This window comes from Danio rerio, chromosome 18 (assembly GCF_049306965.1).
Source record: "Danio rerio strain Tuebingen ecotype United States chromosome 18, GRCz12tu, whole genome shotgun sequence".
Taxonomy (NCBI): domain Eukaryota; kingdom Metazoa; phylum Chordata; class Actinopteri; order Cypriniformes; family Danionidae; genus Danio; species Danio rerio.
Genome location: NC_133193.1, coordinates 38,636,859 through 38,660,908, shown reverse-complemented (window position 1 = coordinate 38,660,908; position 24,050 = coordinate 38,636,859). Strand labels below are relative to the sequence as shown.

At 39.7% G+C, this 24,050-nt stretch overlaps 1 protein-coding gene across 28 annotated transcripts in view; it reads left to right on the top strand.

Moving 5' to 3' along the window:
- Nucleotides 1-3,944: 3,944 nt before the first annotated feature.
- ryr1b (ryanodine receptor 1b (skeletal)) overlaps nt 3,945-24,050 on the top strand; it is a 243,794-nt gene continuing 223,688 nt past the window's right edge. For 27 of the 28 annotated variants that reach the window (XR_012393781.1, XR_012393780.1, XM_073929492.1 and 24 more), the window contains exon 1: nt 3,945-4,153. Coding sequence is in view for 26 of the 28 variants with exons in the window: in XM_073929492.1 (XP_073785593.1) it covers nt 4,106-4,153 (48 nt within the window). In the remaining 2 variants the exon portion in view is untranslated. 28 annotated transcript variants of the gene reach the window in all.

The window sequence follows — 24,050 nt, the reverse complement described above, 5'->3', positions numbered from 1 at the left end:
CAGTAAGTTTCTTGCTGCACATTCTGCAATTGTGATTGCATAACTCAAAAAACCACACTGGCTCTCAGAATCATATCCTCAGCTTACTCAATGATTTTAACTTTAACTAGCTCGGTCAGGCCTAAACAGGCTATATGATGCAGGAATGTCAAAACCCCCCAAGGAAAGTCTGTTGTAAACATAACTTAGTGATACTTAAACATATTTCCTACAATGTCAACTAGACACTTGGATAAAAACGTGAATACTGAAGCTGTTGTGTGTATTTTATAAAACATACATTTTTAATAACCATACCTTATACTGTTTACTTGCTCATCTGGAGCTATTCGAACAGTTTCCTCATTTGCGACTGTTTCAAGGGGTCGCTAAACACAAGCCGTCTGCCATATTGGAACAGTCAAAATGTTCTTGAACTTTCGAGAGCAAGTTGATCATATCTACAAGATAAGCTTGTATGAATATTCACATCTGCAATACTCTTTAGAAGATGATTTTGCAAACCTAACATAAAACAACAAGGTGAACCTTTTTATCTAACAAAACACTAAAAGTTTAATAACTTTAAAATTGTATTGACACATTCAATATTTTTTCCCTTTTTACATTTGTTTACATCAGTAGCTACTGGAGGCTAAATTTGTTAAATGTTGTGACATCTTGAAAACCTTTTTTACATGTGAGTAACCTTTTGAGTCTAGGAAAGTGAAATGTGGCCTCTAAGCATACATACCCACATGAAAGAAACACAAATGTTACCTATAGTAAATAGCCTATAATGCTATGAATTTATTACTATGACCAACACAGAATTTATTCTGCTGTACTATTCTATAGTTGCTTTTGTAATAAAACTATAATATAAACAAATGAAAAACTGACATTATCTGTCCCTGAAAAAAAAGTGTAAATTCAGTGAATGAAAAGTATTTCATCCCAAAAATTTCGAAAATGGACTAATGGTTGATTTCTGTAAGTTGTTCAGTAAAGGAATATGTCATTCATTTGGTTCTAAGATGTTTTACTGTTTTAAAACAAGATGTTTTAAAAACACTTTACAAATGTACAAGCGCTGTCTTTGTCCTTGTCATCAGCCCAATTGAACCTACAGCTTTAGTAGTCTAATTTATCCTAAAAACTGTTATTTTGAAAAATAGAAAAACTTCAGAAATAGCTAGTTTAAGTTGTTATTATTCACAAAAATTGATTAAAAACATGAAAATATAAATACATTCTACAAATAAATACTACAAATATATAATACAAATAAATTTACAATTGTCCCCATGTTTTTGTCAGTCCTGTCACATTTGCATTAAATTAAACATAAAATGTGAACAATACACCTTTAAGACTATGACTCGGAAGTGACATCATTGAATGAAGAAGCTGACAGTGATCAAGGATGTGTTCTAATTGTATAATTTTATGCAATTTTTTTTTTTTTTTTTTTTTTTTTTTGAGGACAACAAGCTTAATTCAGGCCCTGACACATATTTTATAAATGAAAATGTACGTTTCTGGTACAGTGTCTCACAGGGTATATAATACGACAACATACATCTGAGCTTGTAATAAAAAAAACTGCATTCTACTGTATTACAGTTTAAATGTTTAATTTTTAAACCAATTTAGACCATGCTGTAATATTTACATTAACAAAGTGTAGTAATATAACAATAATATACGTTCAACACAATTTACAATAGTGTGGTTCAAAAACACTATATAATGTAAATAAATTGTGCCAAAAATAAAATTCAAGAACAAACATTTATTTGAATTTAGAACAGTTACAGTCTCCTTTAAAACAAAAATGTAAGGTTTTTAAAGACATTGAAATAAACATTCAAAACATACCCCTGGAGGTCCACAACATGGATCATCGATTTTTATAACAATCTTTGCACTGAGTCAATTAATGTTGGTACATCTTTCTGTGTGAATAACAGAAAAAGTTAGTTATTTTCGCCATGATCAAGAACCAAGCTTTTTTAAAGCTAATAAAACATCATCAGTCATACGTATCTATTTAACAAAATCTCAACTTAAAACTGCAAATAATTTCAGCTACAATTTTATTTCTATAACTGTTATTGTACTGTTACATGTTGGTGTCCACGTGTTATTTTATATCCTATTTGTTTTGTTTTTGTGAGAGCTTTCTTTTTCTTTTAAAGTATTTTCACAGTGAGTTTATAAAATGACACGACGACGGCGCCATCTTGTGGGCGCTATAAACGAATACATGGCAAAAAGCACTCTGGTTCCCGGTTTACATTACGTGCAGTCTGAGCATGCTCTCTGAAGTTCAGCCCTCGGCTGCCAACAAAGACCCCCAAAAATCCATCTGCATCCCCGTTACTCCACTCTCCGATGTACTAACAGCTAGAGACAGGAGGAGCTCGTGCAGACATGACACTCAGATGGAGATTGTGGAGGTGAGGAGTGATGCCAGCTGTCATCTTTGCATGTGATGGTGGCTTGTATGAGTGTGTGTGTTTATGTATATATGTGTGTGTGGGTTCGGGTGCAGCATGCTGGCTGTGTATTTTTCTAGAGTAATTTTATGGGTGTGTTGCTGATGCAGCTGTCAGACTGTCTGGCCGACTGGTGGACTGTGAGTGTCTGTGCATGCAAAACAGGGAAATATGATTGAAGATATGATTTACCTTCTGAGTCTACCTGTCTGTACTTCTGTCTGTCCATCTTTCTATCTGTGTATCTATATACATGTCTATCTATCTGTCTAATTGCTTAATTAGCTTGCTGGCTCAGTGCCCACTTAGTGTTAATTTTCTTTTTTTTTATTTGCTTGTGATAGTCACACGATTTGTGATGTAATAATTTAATACATACAGTATCTCAATAACATACTCGTATTTGTATATCAAAACCTAGAGATTTTCTGCATTAGAGTAAAGGCTATAGTAGCCAAAAGTCATGTTTCAGCAGTTTGCATTACACAAAGAAATGAGGAGAATAGTGTGCACACATATTTGGCTAAATGTTTCATCCTGTACTTCTGTCTTTTGTGATGTAACAGTCTGTAATCTAGTTGTACCCAATTAAATTTTATTGTAAATTAAATGAAAATGGAATCAAATGCAATTATTTGTAATTAATTATATATTTTATACAATGCTGTTAATATTCAACATAAAATTATTTATTATTATTTGATATGCATATTTATTATTTTATTTTAGATCTTTTACATCTTTTTCAGGCTCCTTTTAGAAACAACAAACCTAAAAATAGCTGATAAAAACGATAGAAATGCTTAAAAATGTCAGACAGACTTTGTTTACTTGCAATATCGGTATTTGTTTATATCGAAAACATAAAAAATGCTGTTGTATATGAGTTTTATCGAAATAATAAATATTCATTTTAAATCATTACAATTTATTACACATACAGTGCCAGAAATTTTTACAATTTAATGTTTATTTAGATTATTACACTATCAGTTTACTGTCTGAATTCTTTTTCAGTCACAGAATGTCTGTGCTCAGATGCACTCGATATAACCGGCTGCGTTCGGCTCACATTAGGCACACTACTGTGTTCAAGCTGTTGTTTTTGTACAGATATTACCATAGGTATCCCTAGTTCTGACAAACCAAATAAATGTAGCATTATTATTTCATATCAAAATATTTTAAATGACTTGTATATCTGCTTGCGTGTGTCTCTGTCAGTGTCTTCCACCAGACATCATCTTCATCATCACACACAAGCACATTTTCCATTTATAGCCTATTAGACCAGGGGGAGGATCAGTTTTAGGCAAAGGGGTGGCCCAGTTGTGCAAATATGGTTGCAGTGTGAATGTGTAAGAAGGTACAGCACCATCCACACGATTTGAGAGAGAGCGAGAGAGAGAGAGAGAGAGAGAGAGAGAGAGAGGAGAGAGAGAGAAGCAGCAAAGGATCTTCTGTCACTCTCTCTCACTTCGTTGTGAGAGATACAGGACTCATGCTGTCCTCCAGCACACCCACACACACACACTGATAGAGAGAAGACACTGAAACACACTGAAGAGAAAACGCACGGATTTTCTGATTTCTCCTGAGGAGCTGCAAATAACCCTCGGAGAAGGATGGCAGAAGGAGAGGGGGGAGATGAAGAGATCCAGTTCCTGCGGACGGTGAGTGATGCCTTCTTGACCCGCTTTGATTTCATAATAATAAGAAGGATAAACATTTTTAGAGGAGTGGGCTTCAAGTTGAATCTCAGTGAAAGAGTTTTGAACAGTTTTTGCCTGTGCATTATGCGTGATTCTTTCATTTTTCACTTTATTTTACGGTGTCCTTGTATTTAAGTCTTAATTCTGTATGCATTAAGAATATGCACTTGTTGTGTTTGAGTTAGGAATATGCCTGTAATTATTACTATATTATATTTTTATTCAACACTCTGACATTCACTTTTAATAGAACTGAATTATTATTGCACTAAAAACAACACATCCAACCTTCTGAGGAACTGAATGTGCCTAATAAAATGATGAGGCATTGGTGAAACTTTATAGCAGATTATTATTATTGTAGCTCGATTATTATTATTATTTTTTGTTAGGGTAAAGTTCAATTGAAATAAAAGTGAGTTGATTACTTCTGTATTGTTTCATATGCAGTATCAAGAAACAAGAAGTAAAATAAAGTATATATAGTTATAAAGATTAAGAATATACAGTATAATTATGGTATAATAATTATATTTATGGTATAATAATGTGATTATTTAGATTAGTGGTTAATTAGCAAACTCTAAATTTGCAAGTCTTTTTGGTTTAGTCCTTTCAGTTGGAACATTTAGTAACATTGTTGCTGTTTTGCTAGATTGGAAATGTCTCTGCATCTAATTGCATTTTTTATTGCGTTCACATTTATTCATCATCACCCTAATAGATATTCCACATTCACACTCTACTGGTTTGCTAAATTGTTACTGAGGTGTTTTCTGATGGACATTTTTGCAAGCCTGGTTCTCACCCTGTATTTAGTTGACTATTTTTATGGTGGCCCACATGTCTTTTGACCTGCTTATGGAGTTGATAGTCTGCCTATCTTCACATTGAGGGACGGCGTCTAATCAGGGACATGTCCTGCTTTTAATATTGCTGACTTAGAACTCATATTGTAAGTGCCTGTAAGTGACTTTCTGCTCATTCTTCTAGAAGATTCTGTCTTTGGATGGATGCATGTGAATGTGTGTGGATGGACAGCGGCTGCTGCATCTGTTTGGATCGTTAGCTATTTTTACCTCAGGAAAGGAGAGACTTTTAGAAGGAAGACTCAACAAGCAAGGCGGCTCCTTGAGGGGGGAGACAGCTGGACTCTGCCCCTCATCCTGCAAACTAAACCAAAGACTCAGAGATAAAACAATTTATCATATAAATCAACTTTAGGGTTGATTAATAAAGGCAAGATTGCAGATTTGAGGAAAAAGAGAAAACGAGAAGAATTAAAACAGGCAGAGATGCAACGTTTGTGACAGATATGAGGAGACTGAAAAATAGAAAGAAAGAAAGAAAGAAAGAAAGAAAGAAAGAAAGAAAGAAAAACTGTAAGATTTGAAGTGGAGATTGTCTGAAATTCTTTAATTTATTCATTAATTTGTAAAGATTGTTAAATCACGTAGCCAGGGGGCCGGGGCCCACTAGGGGGCATTAGCAAACCTGAGAAAGTGAGTGAGTGAGAGAGAAATGCTTAAATGCTCAAACACTCCTTTTCATTAGTAAATAAATGATTATATTTTATTTTGTTATTTTTTTAAAAGTCTACAGCTCTTAAAACCAGAATCTTCAAGAATCCACTATAACCGACCTTAGGCAGCAGATGGCACTTTGGCATCTAGTTACATAAACATAACGATAAACATGTTCATAAATCAGATTATAAATTATAGAATATGCTCAAGTATTAGAGGAGTTTATATTATTTATATTTCAAATTTCATCTGATTTTCTAAATCTGCTTCTGTTTTATATAATTTATTAATAATAATAGTAGTAAAACTTTAGGAAAAGTGCCAAATTTCACCATTAATACTGGCTTATTACCTGCCAATTTTTAAGATATTTGCTGTTTATTAGCACTTACACCCATGCCCGTAAAACATATGCTGGATTAGTTGGCAGTTCATTCCGCTGTGGCGACCTCAGATTTATAAAGGGACTAAGGCAAAAAGAAAATGAATGAAAGAATGAATGATAATTTAAAACCGGGTGACATGGTGGCTCAGTGTTTCGCACTGTAACCTCACAGTAAGAAGGCCACTGGTTCGAGTCCTGGCTGGATCAATTGGTGTTTCCGTGTGGAGTTTGCATGTTCACCCAGTGTTCGTGTGGGTTTCCTCCAGGTGCTCCAGTTTCCTCCACAGTTCAAAGACATGTGGTATAGGTGAATTGAATAAGCTAGGCTGTAGTGTATGTGTTTGAATGTGTGTGTATGGATGTTTCCCAGTACTAAGTTGCTGCTGGAAGGACATCCGCCGTGTAAAACATATGCTGGATGAGTTGGTGGTTCATTCCGCTGTGCCAACTCCTGATGAATAAAAGGACTAAGCAGAAGGAAAATGAATGAACACTAAAATAAAATGTGACCCAAAATTTAACATTTATTAAGCTATATGAAGACAGTTTACTAGAGAGTGACCATTTTACTCATCCTTGACTTGAATTGCATTTTGTTTCTTCTTCCATCGAACACTGAAATGTTAGTATGTGTGGAATGTTGGCAACAGACAGTTCACAAAAGCCATTGACTTTCATAATATATATATATATATATATATATATATATATATATATATATATATATATATATATATATATATATATATATATATATATATATATATATATATATAAAATTTCCAACTGTGTAAATCCAAAATTAAAGTTAACCTGTCTGGTTACTAACATTATTCAAAACATCTTCTTTGGTCGTATTCAACAGAAAAAAGAAATTTGGACTAAGCTTGAGGTATTTACATATTCATATTTGGATGGACTATCTGTCTAAGCTCACCAAGCAACATCCAATCAGAATCCAGAGTTGTGGCTCTTAGCTTTATAAATGGATGCAATTAATGAACTGGCTGTTAAAGAACATTCCGCTGTCTTTTAAGTCGTCTGTCTGTCAATCCTTTTGTCCGGTGGGATCAGCTGACAGCTCATAATACACCCTTGTGTCTTTTTTAGAAATCTTAATTAGAGTGTTATGCGCATGACAATGCTGCAAAGAATCCCCTCACGCCTTTTTCATCAAAGGTCAACCTTTTATATTCTTGACGAGACATTAAAACAAAGTCTCACAGCTGTTCATTTGTGTAAACAGACATTTTGGTATTGTTGTCTGGAAGAAATATGTCTGTATTGGATTTTAATATTTACAGTTATCCAAAGATTTTAAATAAATAATTATTTAACATGTTGCTCTCCCTTTTGCACAATTAAGTACCTTAGTTGATTTTTAAAATTGGTTTATGCTGGAGTTTAGTGTTATACGTTGTAAAATAGGATACTTCATGTGTGTAGATGATGTGGTGGTTGAAATGACCCACCTTTTCCTCTCAGAACTCCCACTTTCTCTTACTGTGTGTTTTATATATTACTGAGGACCGAAAAAAAGAGAGGGATGAGTGGAAGAGATGGAGAAGAGTATGTAGTGCACTTTAGTGTAGTACAAATAGAATAATTTAGAGTACAAATCAAGTAATATGAGAAAAATATCAACACAAAATAGTTTGGTTTGAAATCAACACTGGTTTTAGACTGTGTACACAAAGTGTAAATCTGTTTTGCATATTTGCCATCCAGTTTTGTTATTGTTAAATAAAACTAAAACAATTAAACACTATTAAATGAATATGACAATAAAAAATGCTGCCTTGGCAAATAAAAAAAGGATAGATAGATAGATAGATAGATAGATAGATAGATAGATAGATAGATAGATAGATAGATAGATAGATAGATAGATAGATAGATAGATAGATAGATAGATAGATAGATAGATAGATAGATAGATATAGATAGATAGATAGATAGATTCAACTTTATCGTCATTACACATGTACAAGTACAATGCAACAAAATGCAGTTTAAGTCTAACCAGCAGTGCAATAGCAGCAAGTGCAGGATACAGGTATAAGTTATAAAGTGCAGTTATAGTTAAAAACTACGGTGATATTTACAGATGGATGTAATATCAAAATTAAATACTGGTTGTAATAGCTATGAACAGAGATTAACAATGAATGAATATATGTACAGGTTGCTATTAATAATCAGAAATGTGCAGATAGAGAAACATAATTACAAATGTATATGTAAAGTAAGTGTGTACATAATTACAAATTCCCATGTGCAGTGGGTATGCACAGATCAGATAGATAGATAGATAGATAGATAGATAGATAGATAGATAGATAGATAGATAGATAGATAGATAGATAGATAGATAGAAAGATATGAAAAAATATATAAATATATATGGATATTTTTAGGATTAATATATATATATGTATATATATATATATATATATATATATATATATATATATATATATATATATATATATATATATATATATATATATATATATATATATATATACCCTGAAAATATGACACTGTAAAAAAAGGAAAATTATACTTTTTATAATTATATAAAAAGGAAAATTACACAGTGACAAGAATATAGTGGACAAAAAAGGTCCAAAGAAGCAAGAAACCCATCACCTATTTAGATATGCATTTCTATTCTCATCTGCTTGAGAAAAAAAAAAAAAAAAAAAAACTCTACATTATTGTAAATAAACCTGATGTTGTTTTTCCTGGTGTAGCGTAATGTGCAGTGTGGAGAGTGTGTGACTGCTGTGATGCATACAATGACTCAGCATGCGTGTTTCAGTGTAGAACTGGCAATTTTCTGTCCTTGGGGGAATCCTTTCAGGAAAGCCCTTTGGTTTGTACTGACTGTTTCTAGAACTGCTTCTTTGTTACTGTTGTAATAGCATGCATCTTTAAGTGAGGCATACAGGTTACATTTTTATTTTGAGTTTTCTGATTAGCCAGCACACATTATCATGACAATTTTGAAGGTGTCCTACTATGCTTTTTTTATATAAAGTCTTGATTCTGTTTAAGGAGTGTACTGTCTGAGGGCAGCCTGTCATCATTTGTGTAGATCGACTTTACAAATGAGAACGTGTTCATAGAGCTTTAATAGTTTATTTCGAAGAGACATTTGTTGATATTTTGTAATAATGAACATGTCATTCACAATATTTATAGCATTGGCACTTTGAAATGATGGCTCAGTGGTTACTGTCGCCTGACAGCAAGAAGGTTGCTTGTTTGAGTACGGCAGGGCCAGTTGGCATTTCTGTGTGGAGTTTGTTTGTTCTCCCCGTGTTGGCGTGGGTTTCTTCTGTGTTCTGGTTTCCCCCACAGTCCAAAGACATGTGCTATAGGTGAATTGGGTAAACAAATTTGGCTGTAGAGCATGAGTGCTGGTGTGTATGAGAGAGTGAATGGGTGTTTCTCAGTACTGGGTTGCTGCTGGAAAGGCATCATATGTAAAACATGCTGGAATAGTTGGTGGTTCCCCTTCGGGGGGAACTTCAGCACTATAAGTGGATTTGATTGTAAAATCCACGCATTGGGAGGTTCGGTTCAGAAGCTACTCGTCTGAAAGAGTATTGAACGGGCCAATTAAGAATGAATTGGCAGCGCAAGCCTGCGCAGGTGAGCGGCATAAGCAATCAACTGAGTATATAAGCTCACCTGGCGCAGCAGACGCTATCCTTTTCGCTTCAGAGACTTTCTGATCGAGTCGATGAGGGTTCCTCCTGCTGTGACCAGCGATTCTGAGCGAACGAGAGCATTCTCCCGGTCCAGAGTGTGTACACGCAGTGGCAGACGGTCGAGCTGGGTTTCTCCCTTGCCTGGCGTTCTTGGGGTCCGGTCCTCCAGAGCGGTGCGTATAAAGTTGCAAACTTCACAGAAAGAGCAACACAGTCGTGCAGCACGTCCTTATCAGGACGGCGCTCCGACTGTGCGTTTCTGGATGCGGTGGTTTCCTGTCCTCGGATGATGGGCGCGGGCACTGTGTTACATGTCTGGGGGTCCAGCATGTTAATGCGCTGCTCGCGGGCAGTTCATGTCGTCATCGCGATGCCATGACTGTTGCGCAAGATCGCGGTTAGCCTTTGCAAAAAGGCGAACCACCCCAGTTGTCCCCTGCTCTGCAGCGGGCACTCGGGCAGATCTGAGGGTTTCAGCGAGAGATAATCCGTCGCCCACGGGCCCGCGGACCTCCCGCTCCTCTAAGCGCTCCATCCAAGCTTCGGGCGGAGGAAGCGATCCGTCTAACAGATGGTAGCCCTTACGCCCGATGACACCGGAGACCAGATGTCCACCGCGGCATCGGAGGGTGGGCTTTCATTGTCCGATGATGATCCAGACCCGCTCGCCCCCTTCGGGCTGGTGAGCGCTGTCACTACGGATCCTGAAACGGACATGTTAGCCGTGCTTTCCCGGGCTGCTTCGGCCGTGGGTTGGAGATGGTTTATCCCCCAGCTCCGCGGCCGGACCGACTAGAGGGGCGTTCCCTTCTTCCCGGAGGTGCACAGTAGGCTCACGCGGTCTTGTAAAGCACTTTTTTCTGCTCGTGCTGCGTGTTCCTCCACCCTAACCACTCTTGACGGTGAAACAGCCAGGGGGTATGTGGCGATTCCTCAGGTTGAGTGCGCGATGGCGGTAAATCCGCGCGGCGCCTCTTCTTGGCGGGGTCCGCCTCGTCTCCCATCCAAAGCCTGTAAGTTATCTACCTCCCTCGGAGCTAGAGCTTACATAGCTGCGGGCCAGGCTGCTTCCGCCTTGCATGCGATAGCCACCTACCAGCGCTACCAAGCGCAGGCGCTGGCCGAGCTGCACGAGGGTGGGTCCAACCCAGGCTTACGAGCTTCGCACCGCCGCCGACTTAGCTCTTCGGACTACTGAGTCCGCTGCGTGTGCGTTGGGGAGGACGATGTCCACATTAGTGGTCCAGGAGCGCCACCCCTGGCTGATATGCGCAAAGTCGACAAAGTCCGCTTTCTTGACTTCCCCATATCCCCAGCCAGGTTCGGCGACACTGTCTGTGAATTCACCCAGGAATTCAAGGCGGTGAGAGAGCAGTTGGTGGGTGATGTCTTATCGGCGGTCCGTAGCCCGCTCCGCCCGCCGTGCCATTCATACCTGCTCCTCGCCGAAGGCGCCCGCCTACGAGAGCTGCTCCGCCCCCGCACACGCCTAAGGCGAAGCGAGCGCGTCGGGCACCTCGGAAGCAGGCAGCCCCCCTGCCCAGAACGCCGCTAAGTCCGGCAACGGACCGCGAAGCGCCCCTGGGACAGGCCATCTGGAGAAGAGGGAACTTGCTCTTTCCCCGCTGGAGGGCGGGGCCCCATTTCCAACGGCACTTTTTACTGCCATGAAAACATTATGAAAGGGCACTTTTCACTTCCCCAGATGTGACAGCCCGAAATCTGCCAGTCTGGGACGCTATGCTTTCTAGCTTGCAGATTCGGTGCGTTTCGCCAGTGGCTCACGAGCGCTGGGAGGACGGTCTCCTTTCTCCCACCCCTCGAGCCTCCCCTCCGGAGCTCGGGTTTGGAGTGAGAGCAAATATCTCACCTCCAGCTTTTCCGTGGGACCCGCGAGCTTCCCGGATCAGCACACCCACTCCGCGCTGCCCCACTGCTGGTACGTCAGCGATTGTAGCGATGAGTCCATTAGCGAGAGCTCTGCCTGCCTGGTTAGCGCGGGCCAGCTCTTCGCGGTGGCTCATACGCACAATCAGACTCGGCTATGCGATTCAGTTCGCGAAACGGCCCCCCAAGTCACGGGTGTGTATTCACCAGGGTCAGCCCCCTGTCCGCCCCTGTCTTGCGAGAGGAGATTGCTGTCCTCCTGGCGAAGGATGCAATCGAGCCGCTCCCTCCAGCCGAGATGGAGAGCGGGTTTTACAGCCCACGCTTCATCGTGCCCAAAAAGAGCGGTGGGTCACGGCCAATCCTAGATCTGCGCGTTTTGAACCGCTGCCTGCACAAGCTGCCGTTCAGAATGCTCACGCAGAAGCGCATCCTCCGGTGCGTTCGTCCTCTGGGTTGGTCTGCAGCATTAGACCTGATGGACGCGTATTTCCATGTCTCCACTCTTCCTCGCCACCGACAGTTTCTGCGGTTTGCGTTTGAAGGTCGAGCTTGGCAATACAAAGCCCTCCCCTTCGGGCTCTCTCTGTCTCCGCGGGTCCTCACCAAGCCCGCGGAGGGTGCCTCAGCGCCCCTTCGGCTCGCGGGCATCTGCATACTCAATTTCTTTACGACTGGCTGAATTGCCCTCTCTTTTGATTATGCACAGAGTTGATTATGCACAGAGACAAAGTGCTCTGGCACTTCCACCTGTGGGGGTTTCAGGTCAACCGAGAAAAGAGCAAACTCGCCCCCGTGCAGAGGATCTCTTCTCTCGGGCTGGAGCTGGACTCGGTCACCATGGCAGCGCGCCTCTCCGGAGAGCGCGCTCAGCTGATGCTGTACTGTCTGAGAGAGCTCGACAGTAAAATAGTGGTCCCACTGAAACAATTTCAGAGGCTCCTGGGGCATATGGCATCCGCAGCCGCTTCATGCCGCTCGGATTATTCTATATGAGACCACTTCAGCACTGGCTTCACGATCGAGTCCCCAGACGCGCATGGCACGCGCGCGCACACCGAGTCTCTGTTACTGCGCTGTGTCGCCGCGCCCTCAGCCCTTGGAGCGACCCCTCGTTCCTACAGGCCTGGGTGTCTCTAGAACAGGCGTCCAGTCTTGTTGTCGTTTCAGCAGACGCTTCCAACACGGGCTGGGGGGCTGTGCGTTGCGGGCATGCGGCTGCGGACCTGTGGAAAGGTACCCAGTTGCATTGGCATATCGCCTGGAGCTGTTGGCAGTGTTCCCCGCTCTCCACCGTTTTTTTCCGGTGTTGGAGCGGCAACACGTGCTGGTCAGGACGGACAGTACGGCGGCGGTGGCGTATATCAGCCGTATAGGGGGTATGCGCTCTCGCCGCATGTCTCAGCTCGCCCGCCGTCTGCTCCTCTGGAGTCATCCGCGGCTGAAATCGCTGCACGCCATTCATATTCAGGCAAGCTCAACCGTGCAGCCGATGCGCTCTCACGGCAGCCTTGCGTCCTGGAGAATGGAGACTCCACCCCGAGTCTGTTCAGCTGATATGGGCGCGATTCGGGGAAGCCCAGATCGATCTGTTGCTTCCCCCGAGATCGCTCATTGCCAGTTGTTCTTTCCCTGACCGAGTGCTCTCGGTACGGATGCACTGGCTTACAGCTGGCCTCGGGGCACGCGCAATACGCGTTTCCCCCAGTGAGCCTGCTCGCGCAGTTACTGTGCATGGTCAGGGAGGACGAGGAACAGGTTGCTGGTTGCGCCCCTCTGGCTCAACCGGACCTGGATGTCAGAGCTCTCCCTCGCGATAGCCCTCCCCTGGCAGTCCCTTCGAGAGAGCACCTACTCTCTCAGGGACAGGGCACCACCTGGCACCCTCGCCGATCTTTGAAGAGATTTTTAGACGCGAGGAAGACTTAGGTAACCTCCGATTGCGGTGGCTAATACCGTCACTCGGGCTAGAGCCCCCTCCCCGAGCGCGCCTATGCCCTGACGTGAAGTCTATTCACTGAATGGTGTGTCTCTCGCTGAGAAGACCCCCGTAATTTGCCAGATCAGCGTTGTGCTTTCTTTACGCCGAGAGAAGTTGGAGAGCAGGCTGTCGCCCTCCACACTCAAGGTTACGTGGCTGCCATCTCCGCTCTCATAACGCGGTGGCTGGCAGCACCGTGGGAACGCATAACCTCATCATCCGGTTCCTCAGGGGCGTTAAGCGAATTAATCCACCCCGCCCCCTCTCATGCCCTCTTAGGATCTCGCCCTCGCTACACAAGCCGCGTCAGATCCCTTCGATCCTCAACTCAGTATTTTCTGTCCCTGAAGACAGCTCTGCTGGTCGCGTTGATATCGATTAGAGGGTCGGGGACCCGGAGGCATTTTTCGGTCAGTGACTCGTGCCTGTAATTGGGCTGGCTTCTCTCACGTATGAGACCCCGCCCGCGATATGTGCCCAAGGTTCCTACCACTCCGTTTTAATACGAGGTAGTGAGCCTGCAAGCGCTGCCCTCGGAGGAGGCAGACCCAGCCCTTATTTATTGTCCAGTTCGCGTTTTGCGTATTATCCGGACCGCACTCAGAGTTTAGATCATCTGAGCAGCTCTTCGTCTGTTATAGCGGTCGGCAGCAGGGAAGTGCCGTACCGAAATAAGTTCCCACTAGATTGTGGATGCCTTTCTTTCACTATCAGAGCCGAGATGAGCCGCGTCCCCCGAGAGCGCGTGCGCACTCCACTCGGAGCTTCGCATCCTCTCGAGCGCGCGCACGCGGCGCCCCTCTAACAGACATCTGTAGAGCTGCGGGCTGGGTGACACCCAACACATTTGCAAGGTTTTACAATCTGCGAGTGGAGCCGGTTTCCTCAAGGGTATTAGGTAACCCTTGGTGATTGAGGAAACAATTCGGTAGGGTGTTGAAACACGCTTGCTGCGCCATTTTCCCTAACACGGAGATACGTGCGCCTTTTTATCTGTCAGTAAAGTTCCCCGTCAGGTGAGCCCTGCAGATTCCTCCGTGGCCCCCAGCACTGACTCAGCGGAGGAGTCACTTGCTGGCCCACTACGTTGTAGGTCTGCCCGCTGGTCAGCCCGCGTTTTGGGTAAAGGTGCCTGCTATGCGTGGTCCCCACTAGGCGATCCCATATGCTTATTCAGCCACGGTTAAGTCCCCCCCCCTGGGCGGACCCGTGTCTTCCCTCCCCGCTAACCACTCTTTTGCTATGCGTACTCCCCCTTTTTAGGGCTAGTCCATATGTAAATTCTGCCATCTATCCCCCCTTGGGTAACGGATGGCCTCCGCAGCGTCCTCCCTATCGGGATTGCACGCTTCCCAACGTACTGTCGTATTTTCCTAGAATTATCTAGATGCTCACGACTTCCCAAAAAATATATATAAATCCGTAAAACTTCTGTTGAAGTAGGATAAATTAGGGCCAGGGACACGTTGGAGGACCGCGCCCCCCATGATGTGGGTGCGTCACGCTTGCTTGACTATCTCCTCATCGGGGGTGTTGGTAAGGTGCAGTCATTATGGCGCTTTCAATGGGCTCCCAATGCGTGGATTTTACAATCAAATCCACTTATAGTGCTGAAGTTCCCCCCGAAGGGGAACGTTCGAGGTTACTAAAGTAACCCTTCGTTCCCCGAGGAGGGGAACGGAAGCACTATACTCCGTCGCCATAATGACTGTCCCTTAGCTGTTGAAAGTCTCTTCAGCTTAAAAAGGATAGCGTCTGCTGCGCCAGGTGAGCTTATATACTCAGTTGATTGCTTATGCCGCTCACCTGCGCAGGCTTGCGCTGCCAATTCATTCTTAATTGGCCCGTTCAATACTCTTTCAGACGAGTAGCTTCTGAACCGAACCTCCCAATGCGTGGATTTTACAATCAAATCCACTTATAGTGCTTCCGTTCCCCTCCTCGGGGAACGAAGGGTTACTTTAGTAACCTCGAACGTTCTTTCTGCTGTGGCAAGTCCTGATAAATAAGAGACTAAGTGGAATGAATTAGTGCTTTTTAGATATATTCACATGTTATTCCTAACAGCACCAAATGCTTGACGAGGTTCACGCGTTAATCTGGTCTACTGAAATATTAATTGAAAACTGTTATACTATTTAAAGGGCTGTTGTACGTTATGCTGTGCAGTAAGACTTTATTTGTTAACAATCATTATTTTAACTAAACTCACGTTGAAGCTAAATAAGTTTATACAACAAAGAAAAAAAGCTAAATAAGAGCAAAATCTGTTCGCACAGCAAATTGTAATTTGATCAATAATTGAATTAATATTTTTTTTCATTATTATGTTCCACTGCTATTTCAAATATAGCACTCAAAACTGTTTCTGTCTGTCTCATTGGTCATGGTCATAGATATATACATTAGATGTCGCCTGGCCTATTGTTGTCTATTGGACGGAATGCGTCAATAGCGCCGCCATCTTGCTACAGGGTAGCGCTCCTTTGAAATTAATGCGGGACCAAGGTACAGTGGAGGACTGTGGCCATCCAAAGCCAAAGATATACACATATGCACATATATCTATGATCGGGAGTTTTCCTGGAGTTTTCCTGGAATTACGAAAATGATAATTTTACATCACTTTTCTACATTGATGGATCAGTGACCGCACAGGCATTCCTGACAAAAAGCTTGTGTTTGTGTGTACAAAAATGTACTATCCACACTCTCTGTTAAATTTGATCTAATCATGTCCTGAAACACACCTCCTCTCCTGCTTTCACTTCTCATACTAACGGAGGGAGCGATTCGTTTGTGAATGAATCCCCCTAACGACTCTTTCACTAACATTAGCCGACAATAATACCAGTTTCTGGCAGCGCAGCATCTCGTTGTCATATTTCTTTTGCAGTTTTTGCTGATTTTATTCAACAAAACTAGCATAAGCCGAGTGTTAAGTGCGAGTTGGAGCTGCTTTGCCGTAAGGTGAATACAGTAAGTGACTGTTATCATCAATAACGTTACCTGATTAGCACAAAAGTTCATAACATACAAAAACAGAAAAAAAAAACGTAATATTACCTATGAAAAGTTCTGGCTTTGTGCTTTGTTTTCTTTGTTTGCTCGTTACTACACCCATAGACAGCGCTAAAGTCCAGCATCTTCACATAATAACACTGTCTTGACTAGTGCGGTTGGATGACATTTGTCCTGGGAGCACTGTACCAATGTGGCGGCGCTATTGACGCATGCTCAAGGTCCCTATGCGATATCTAGTGTATATATCTATGGGTCATGGTAACCCCATTCACCTGACGCAAGTACACCATATTTCTAGCCAGCAATATTTTGGTGCTAAGAACCACTTTTTCTGGTTCAGAGTCAGTGCTTTGAGTGTTGAAAGACAAAGAACCAATTTGGAACTAGACTTTGGCTTTGTACCAACACGGGAACTGCCTAGGTGGAAAAGGGTCATTAATGACATCATTATTGCCAGAAAGCAATGCTCATAATCCAAATGAGCTTTTCGTTTAAAAGATATATATCTAAATATTTTATCGAAATATATCCTTTTGGAGTGAACATCAAGATTTGTAACTTTGAGGTGTTGTTACATGCAAACATTCACACTACACACTGACTAACCTTTAAAAAAGTGAAAAAGCATAATAGGACCTATTTAGGGCATGACAGAAAGTGAACAGGGTAAAAAATCAATTATTAGTTATCACCATACTTGTCCTGTTAGCTGATTGATTATGTTAAGTACTGCAAACTTTTTTTGTATCACAAGTTATCTAAAATGTTGTTTAAATATGCAAATAAGCCATTCTTTCATTAAATATGCACAAATTTGACTAAATTTCTAGTTCAAAAGTCTGAAGATTGGAAGAAGAATTGTAATTTATTTATATATTTATTTGTATGTTTGTTTGTTTGTATGTTTCGTCACCATGGAATTTTAAGATTCTGAATGATTTTGAGATATTGAGCTTCAGTTTTTGCATTCCATAGCAAACAGTATGTGTGGAACATTTGTTTTTTTAATTAAAAAGTCCTAAAATGTAAAGAACTTATAAAAAAATCCCATAATGTAAATAAGTTGTCATTTAATATTTCTTATTAAATATCAAAGATTTTTACAGGGTGTGTGTGTGTGTGTGTTTTAATCTCTCTTTCTTTTAATCTCTCTATAATTAAATTGTATTTGGATGTTTTTTTTGTGTTAGACTGAAAAAAACACTTTATGAACAATCCCAAATTTCTAAATTTCCAAGTAAATGATTTTTACCTTCATAAGGAAATATGTAAAATGTGTCCTGGAACAGCCACATACTCCCAGTGAGTATGTGGCTTTTTCAAGGTGTTACGGAGCTTCTTAAAGGTGCTGAAAATGAAGCAATGGAAAGAAAGAGAGAGGGAGAGAGAAAGAAGAGCATCAGTGGTGTTGGAGTGCATTTGAGGGGGTATTCGGGTTCCAGGCTATAACAGCAGTTTCCTTTTATAGTTTCTCCACTATAAGCGCCTGACACTCAGGAGGGAGAGCAAGAGAGTCTGTGTCCTACTTCGTGTTTGCCTCAATCCACAGGGAGGACAGCAAATGTGTGTGTGTTTTTACATGTGTGTGTTGCACATGACGCGTAAAAGCAAGTAACCAGTGTAATTTGGAGCCTGTTAATCCCTTGTAAATGACAAATGATTGATTTGAGCTTGAGCAAAAGATGGGAAAATAAAGTTTAGAGACATACTGTATTTTTTTTAAAAAACTTTGATACTGAGAATTCAGGAGTGTCATGTTTTATCTGTATTAAAATGTTAAAAAAAAAAAAAAAAAAAAAAAAAATATATATATATATATATATATATATATATATATATATATATATATATATATATATATATATATATATATAAATAACATAATTTTAGTCCTTATTATAAATAATCTTAATAGCTATTAATGAATATTTTATTAATATTTAATAAGATTATTAATCCTAATACTTATTTATAGGCCATACTTATTTATTCCCAGTCTGTATGATGTGATAATCGCAAAAGTCAAATTACATTTCTATATGCATACAGCTCAAATTAGAAAAAAAAAATCACATGAGTATATAAGGCTTTCAGTTGTGTTTCTATTTTAAAATGCTGTATTTTTTCTCATTGAAAGCTACATCTGTGGCAATCAGCCCAAGAAATGAGCAGAGAAGGATCTAGAAGCACTAATTTTAGTGCTCAGTTACACCAATCTAGCCCACAATAAGGCCCCCTCTCTCTCTTTCTCTGCCCATAAAGAGTGTCCGGTCACAGGGGAGAGTGAGAGCTGTAAGATGATGGAGGATCAGAGACCTCCTCTGAAGATACCTCAGGTCTTGAGTGGGTCTTCTTTAGGCTTATGCTTTGCTTAACCCCGAGATGATCGAATCTACACCTCGCTCATAACTGACCATCTGTTCATAGACGGACCGTGGTCATGATCGTATCTCACACAATGAGCAGGTGTTTCCTCTGCTACATTTTGCAGTGCCTGTAAGGAGAAGAATCACACACGTCAGCCTAAAACGTTAACTGACCCCTGAGTCTACCACAGAACTGTAATATGAGGAATATTCATGGCTCCTATTATAAATCAGATGTATCAGCTTATTTGCTTTTGCTTTCCCATGTTTTTTTTTTTTGTGAGAGGCTGTTTACTTATATTTTACCTGCGTTTTAGTGTTTTCGACTATATCAGCTGTAAGTTTTGTGTCTGTTGCAACCCTGGCTCATTCTGAAAGCGTACATCTATATACATTTCTGGAGACTGTCAAATACATCCCAGGAGGTACGTTTTCTGCAGTTTTTGCTTTCGCAAATCCACGAAAGAGATTGAGAGATCTCAAATTTCTCTCGCGAGTGCCATTCTAAACTGATGTTGACTGACTGTTTGACGGACTGACCCTAAACCTAACCAATAATATTTTAAAAAGCATAGATTGACCCGCCCTCCCACTTCCCTAAACCCCATAGACTATAATTTTAAAAGCAATTCAAAAAAAGAAAAGCCCACAGATTTGTACGATCTTTTACCACAATCTCAACCTGTTATTTATTTTTTTATTTTATTTAATTTTTTGGCTTCAGTTTTTATCTTACCCACTTTCTGAAACCGTTCCTCACCGGACTCAAACCCCATCTTCGTGGTCATCCCCTCTCTGCGTCTCAAGTCCACCAACGTAAATAGTGAGCTAACTGGACAAACCGGTAACAGCCAGAAAGCTGTCCATAAGGAGGTAAATAGTCAGCTGGTAAGCGAGAAAAGGAACGGCGTCATACCGCACCCATTCATTTAAAAAAATTCAATGCAGCCATATGTAATTCCAACGCAATCTCACAGCAATTCGTAACTTCTTGATTTAGTGGCTAATTCGTATGAATTCGTACGATCTAATGAGTACAATTTAGTATGATTTGCTGATCACCCAATGACGGTTGGGGTTAGGGGTTGGGTTGGGTTGGGTGCCACGCCTCCTATTTAGAATCTTACATTTTCATACGACTGACCTCGTACGAATTTGTACGAATTAGCCACTAAACTGACAAAACATAAAATACTTACGTTTCCCTGTGAGATTAGGTTGGTAATTTTGGCTACATAATTCACAATTTCTTGAAACTTATATAGGGCTACATTTTCAGAATGAGCCTATGTTGGTCTTTTGCATAGACTTGATTGTGGTTGCATAGTAGCTGGGAACATGGCCTGGGGGTAAATTCAGCTTGGAGGAAAACAATCCTTTTCCCTTGAATGGAAATTAATTGCAGTAGCCTGGAGGTGTCGCAAAAGTTTTGTTTTTATCATCAAAAATCAAGCATTCCTTCCCTAAAATCGCTATACCAGATTGCCTAATCCAAGCTATTTTCCCTTAAAATAATAGCTCCACCACACAACAATTCACCTAATAATCCTTATATTGGCAAATGAATCAGGACATAATCTGACAGGGATGCACTTACTTCTAGCATGACTGAATAGCATGACGCAAACTACACCATAAAAGAATCAAGGGCTCTAAAAGGCAAAGGAATACATCAGGGCTGTGCAATTAATCGAAAATTTTGTTTCAATTTTGGCTTCTAACAATTATGAAAAAACATTAATCGAGATAAATGATTATTGCATCATATACTGCCCCGTTTCCAGTTGAATGCATTTGTTGCTCTGCAAATCTCAGTTTCACCTAAAAATGACTAAAAGCATGTACTGTAATGTAACTTTTGCAGTATGGGATGCACATCATTCATTGATATACATTCGAATCACTCATGTTTTTAAAAGCGCCAATGAGAATGCATGCTGTTTTGTGTGTGTGTGCTCAGCCTTAACAGCTTACTGTGAGCACTTTAATGAAAATCAAACAGGTGTCAAAACGCGGTTTTTAGTGATTATTCATATTAACCCTCATTTGTGTAATAAACAAGGTCAGAATCAAAAGACATGTGAAAGAGAAACCATTAAACAGAACCACACTGCTCTTACTGCTCAGCAATATTCCTACTGCCGACTGTCTTTTTCATTAATCAAACAACAAAAGGAGAAAATCACTCACTGCTCTTGACTGAATGACTTTTGTAGCTGAAGTTTTTTCTTACAGTGAAGATGCTTGAAGCACAGCTTGTTTCATAGTTTATTCTATTGTATTTATTTCCCTTTCCTTATTTATAGGGAGGAAAATAACTGTATATATATATATATATATATATATATATATATATATATATATATATATATATATATATATATATATATATATATATATATATATATATATATATATATACAGTTGAAGTCAGAATTATTAAGAATTATTAGCCCTGCTGAATTATTAGCGACCCTTTTCCCCCTAGTTTCTGTTAAATGGAAAGAAGATTTTTTTCAACCCATTTCTAAACATAATGGTTTAATAACTGATTTCTAATAACTGATTAATTTTATCTTTGCTATGACGACAGCACATCATATTTGACTAGATTTTTTTTTCAAAATACAAGCATTTGGATAAAAGTGTGATTCAAAGACTTAATTAGTGTAATTAGGTAAGTCCTTGTATAACAGTAGTTCTTCTGCAGACAATCAAAAAAAAAAAAAAATATATATATATATATATTGCTTAAGGGGGCTAATAATATTGGCCTTAAAATAAGTTTCAAAATATTTAAAACTGCTTTAATTCTAGCCAAAATAAAACAAACAATCATTTCTCCAGAAGAAAAAAATATTATAGGATATACTGTAAAAAATTCTTTGCTCTGTTAAACATCATTTGCGATATATATATATATATATATATATATATATATATATATATATATATATATATATATATATATATATATATATATATATATTCACAGGAGGGTGAATAATTTTGACTTAAACATATAATCGTTTTGAATAAACATGATTACAATTATTATCAAAATAATTTTGATTATGATTTTTCCCATAATCGAGCAGCCCTAGAATACGTGCATATTTTCTTAATACAACAATTAAACCTAAAGACTTCTGAAAACTTTGATATTTTCACATATTGTGACAGGGAAAAAATTGAATGGTGAATGGTTAACCAACCAACCTTCCATTTGTTTATTAGGCAGTATATAAAACTTAAGACTGGAATTTATAACTGGTGAAAACATTACACAGCAACTTATAATAATTAATCAAGCAAAAACAATTCCTAATTTAAAAAAGAAGTAAAGGTAAAGCACCAAATATGGTCTCTATGGATTCATTCTAATGGGCTGTTTTCCCCCACAGCATACAGCTTTGATGTTTTAGTGGCTTTGCCGGCCAAATCAATGCTTAAGTTCGTTATTTCAAATGGGGAAATGAGGCAAGCATGTGCAATTAGAGAACGAAGCAGGTCTGTTAATGTAACGATTTTAAGAGTTGAAAACATCACAACTTTTCAGAATGCGGCAAGTGCACTGCACAGCATGTGAGAAGAACCAACCATACAACTTTATACATTGTATAAATAAAATAAATTTCAGTAATAATGCAATATTAATTACCATTTAAATGGTCTTTTAATGGTGGTTCCCAAGAGAGTATAACTATAGGTTTCTTAGCAACGACTGACGCCAGGAGGGTGCAAGTTCATTAGCACATTGAAATAAGTGTAGAGAAGGATTGGATGCTCTGAGGTCTCTAACATTTAGAATAGCAGAGGATCACTTTACATATCTAGGTTTAGCTATTCCTAAAAACTCTAAACATTTTCTCAGTTTAAATTTCACAGAAGCCATAAATAATTAAGATGATCCATTGATAAATGGAGGATACTTCTGTTATTTTTAATTGGTCAGGTTAATGCAATTAAAGTGGTTTCTTTGCCCCATTTGTTTATCTTTTTTAAGAATCTGCCTATTTGTCCGCCTCATTCTTTTTTAAGCTGCTAGACTTTGTTATTTTGAATTTCATTTGGGGCTACAAGGCACTAAGGGGCATTTGCGAAAGAGTTTGGTGGGCTAGCACTACCAGTTTGTCAACATTATTATTGGGCATATAATGCTTCTAAAGGCATCTAAGCTTTGATTTTTTACTATTTATTTATTTTTTTTTAAATTAGTGTCAATAATTTGAAGGGCATGCAATCCATATGGCTGCATATGGAAACACAGTCAGATGTTGGTAGCTATTCTTTTTTTTTTTAACTCATTATCTTTAAAGAAATCCCAAAATAAAATATGGTTGTGCTCAATTCCATTAACTAATGAAGAATGCATTGAACATTACATGCCCTTCAGTCCACATCCAGATTTGTTATACTACAATTTTTTTTTTACCTGGCCAGTAAGATAAAATATTTTCATAATGGGAAAGCTAATGCTTGACCCTAGTCAAGGATTTTATATACAGTAGATGGGAAATTTGCCACTTTTGAACACTTGCACAAGCTTGTAATCATTCTCGGTCACATTATTTTCCCCACTGTTTACAGGTGTGCCACTATATAAAACATACTTAGTTTAAGGAATTACCACAGGAACATAGTATATAATCTGTTTAAACAATTCTATATGGCTAAACATTTGGTGACACAATTAGTTTCCCAGTTTGTCTCCCAATTTGCTGTGTCTTCTGATCACCATAAATTGGCATGGAAAGATGTTATTGAAATCAACATTTCAAATATCTGGGAAGAGGAGCTAAAGCAAAATCTGCTTTATCAAAGCAGGAGTACATCTTATACAGTTTAAAGTGTTACATAGGCTACATTATAGCAAAACTAAACTTCAGTTTACTATGTGACAGATGCAAGATCTCAGAGGTGATGCATGCTCATTCTTTTTGGTTTTGCCCTGAGATTTCTGAGTATTA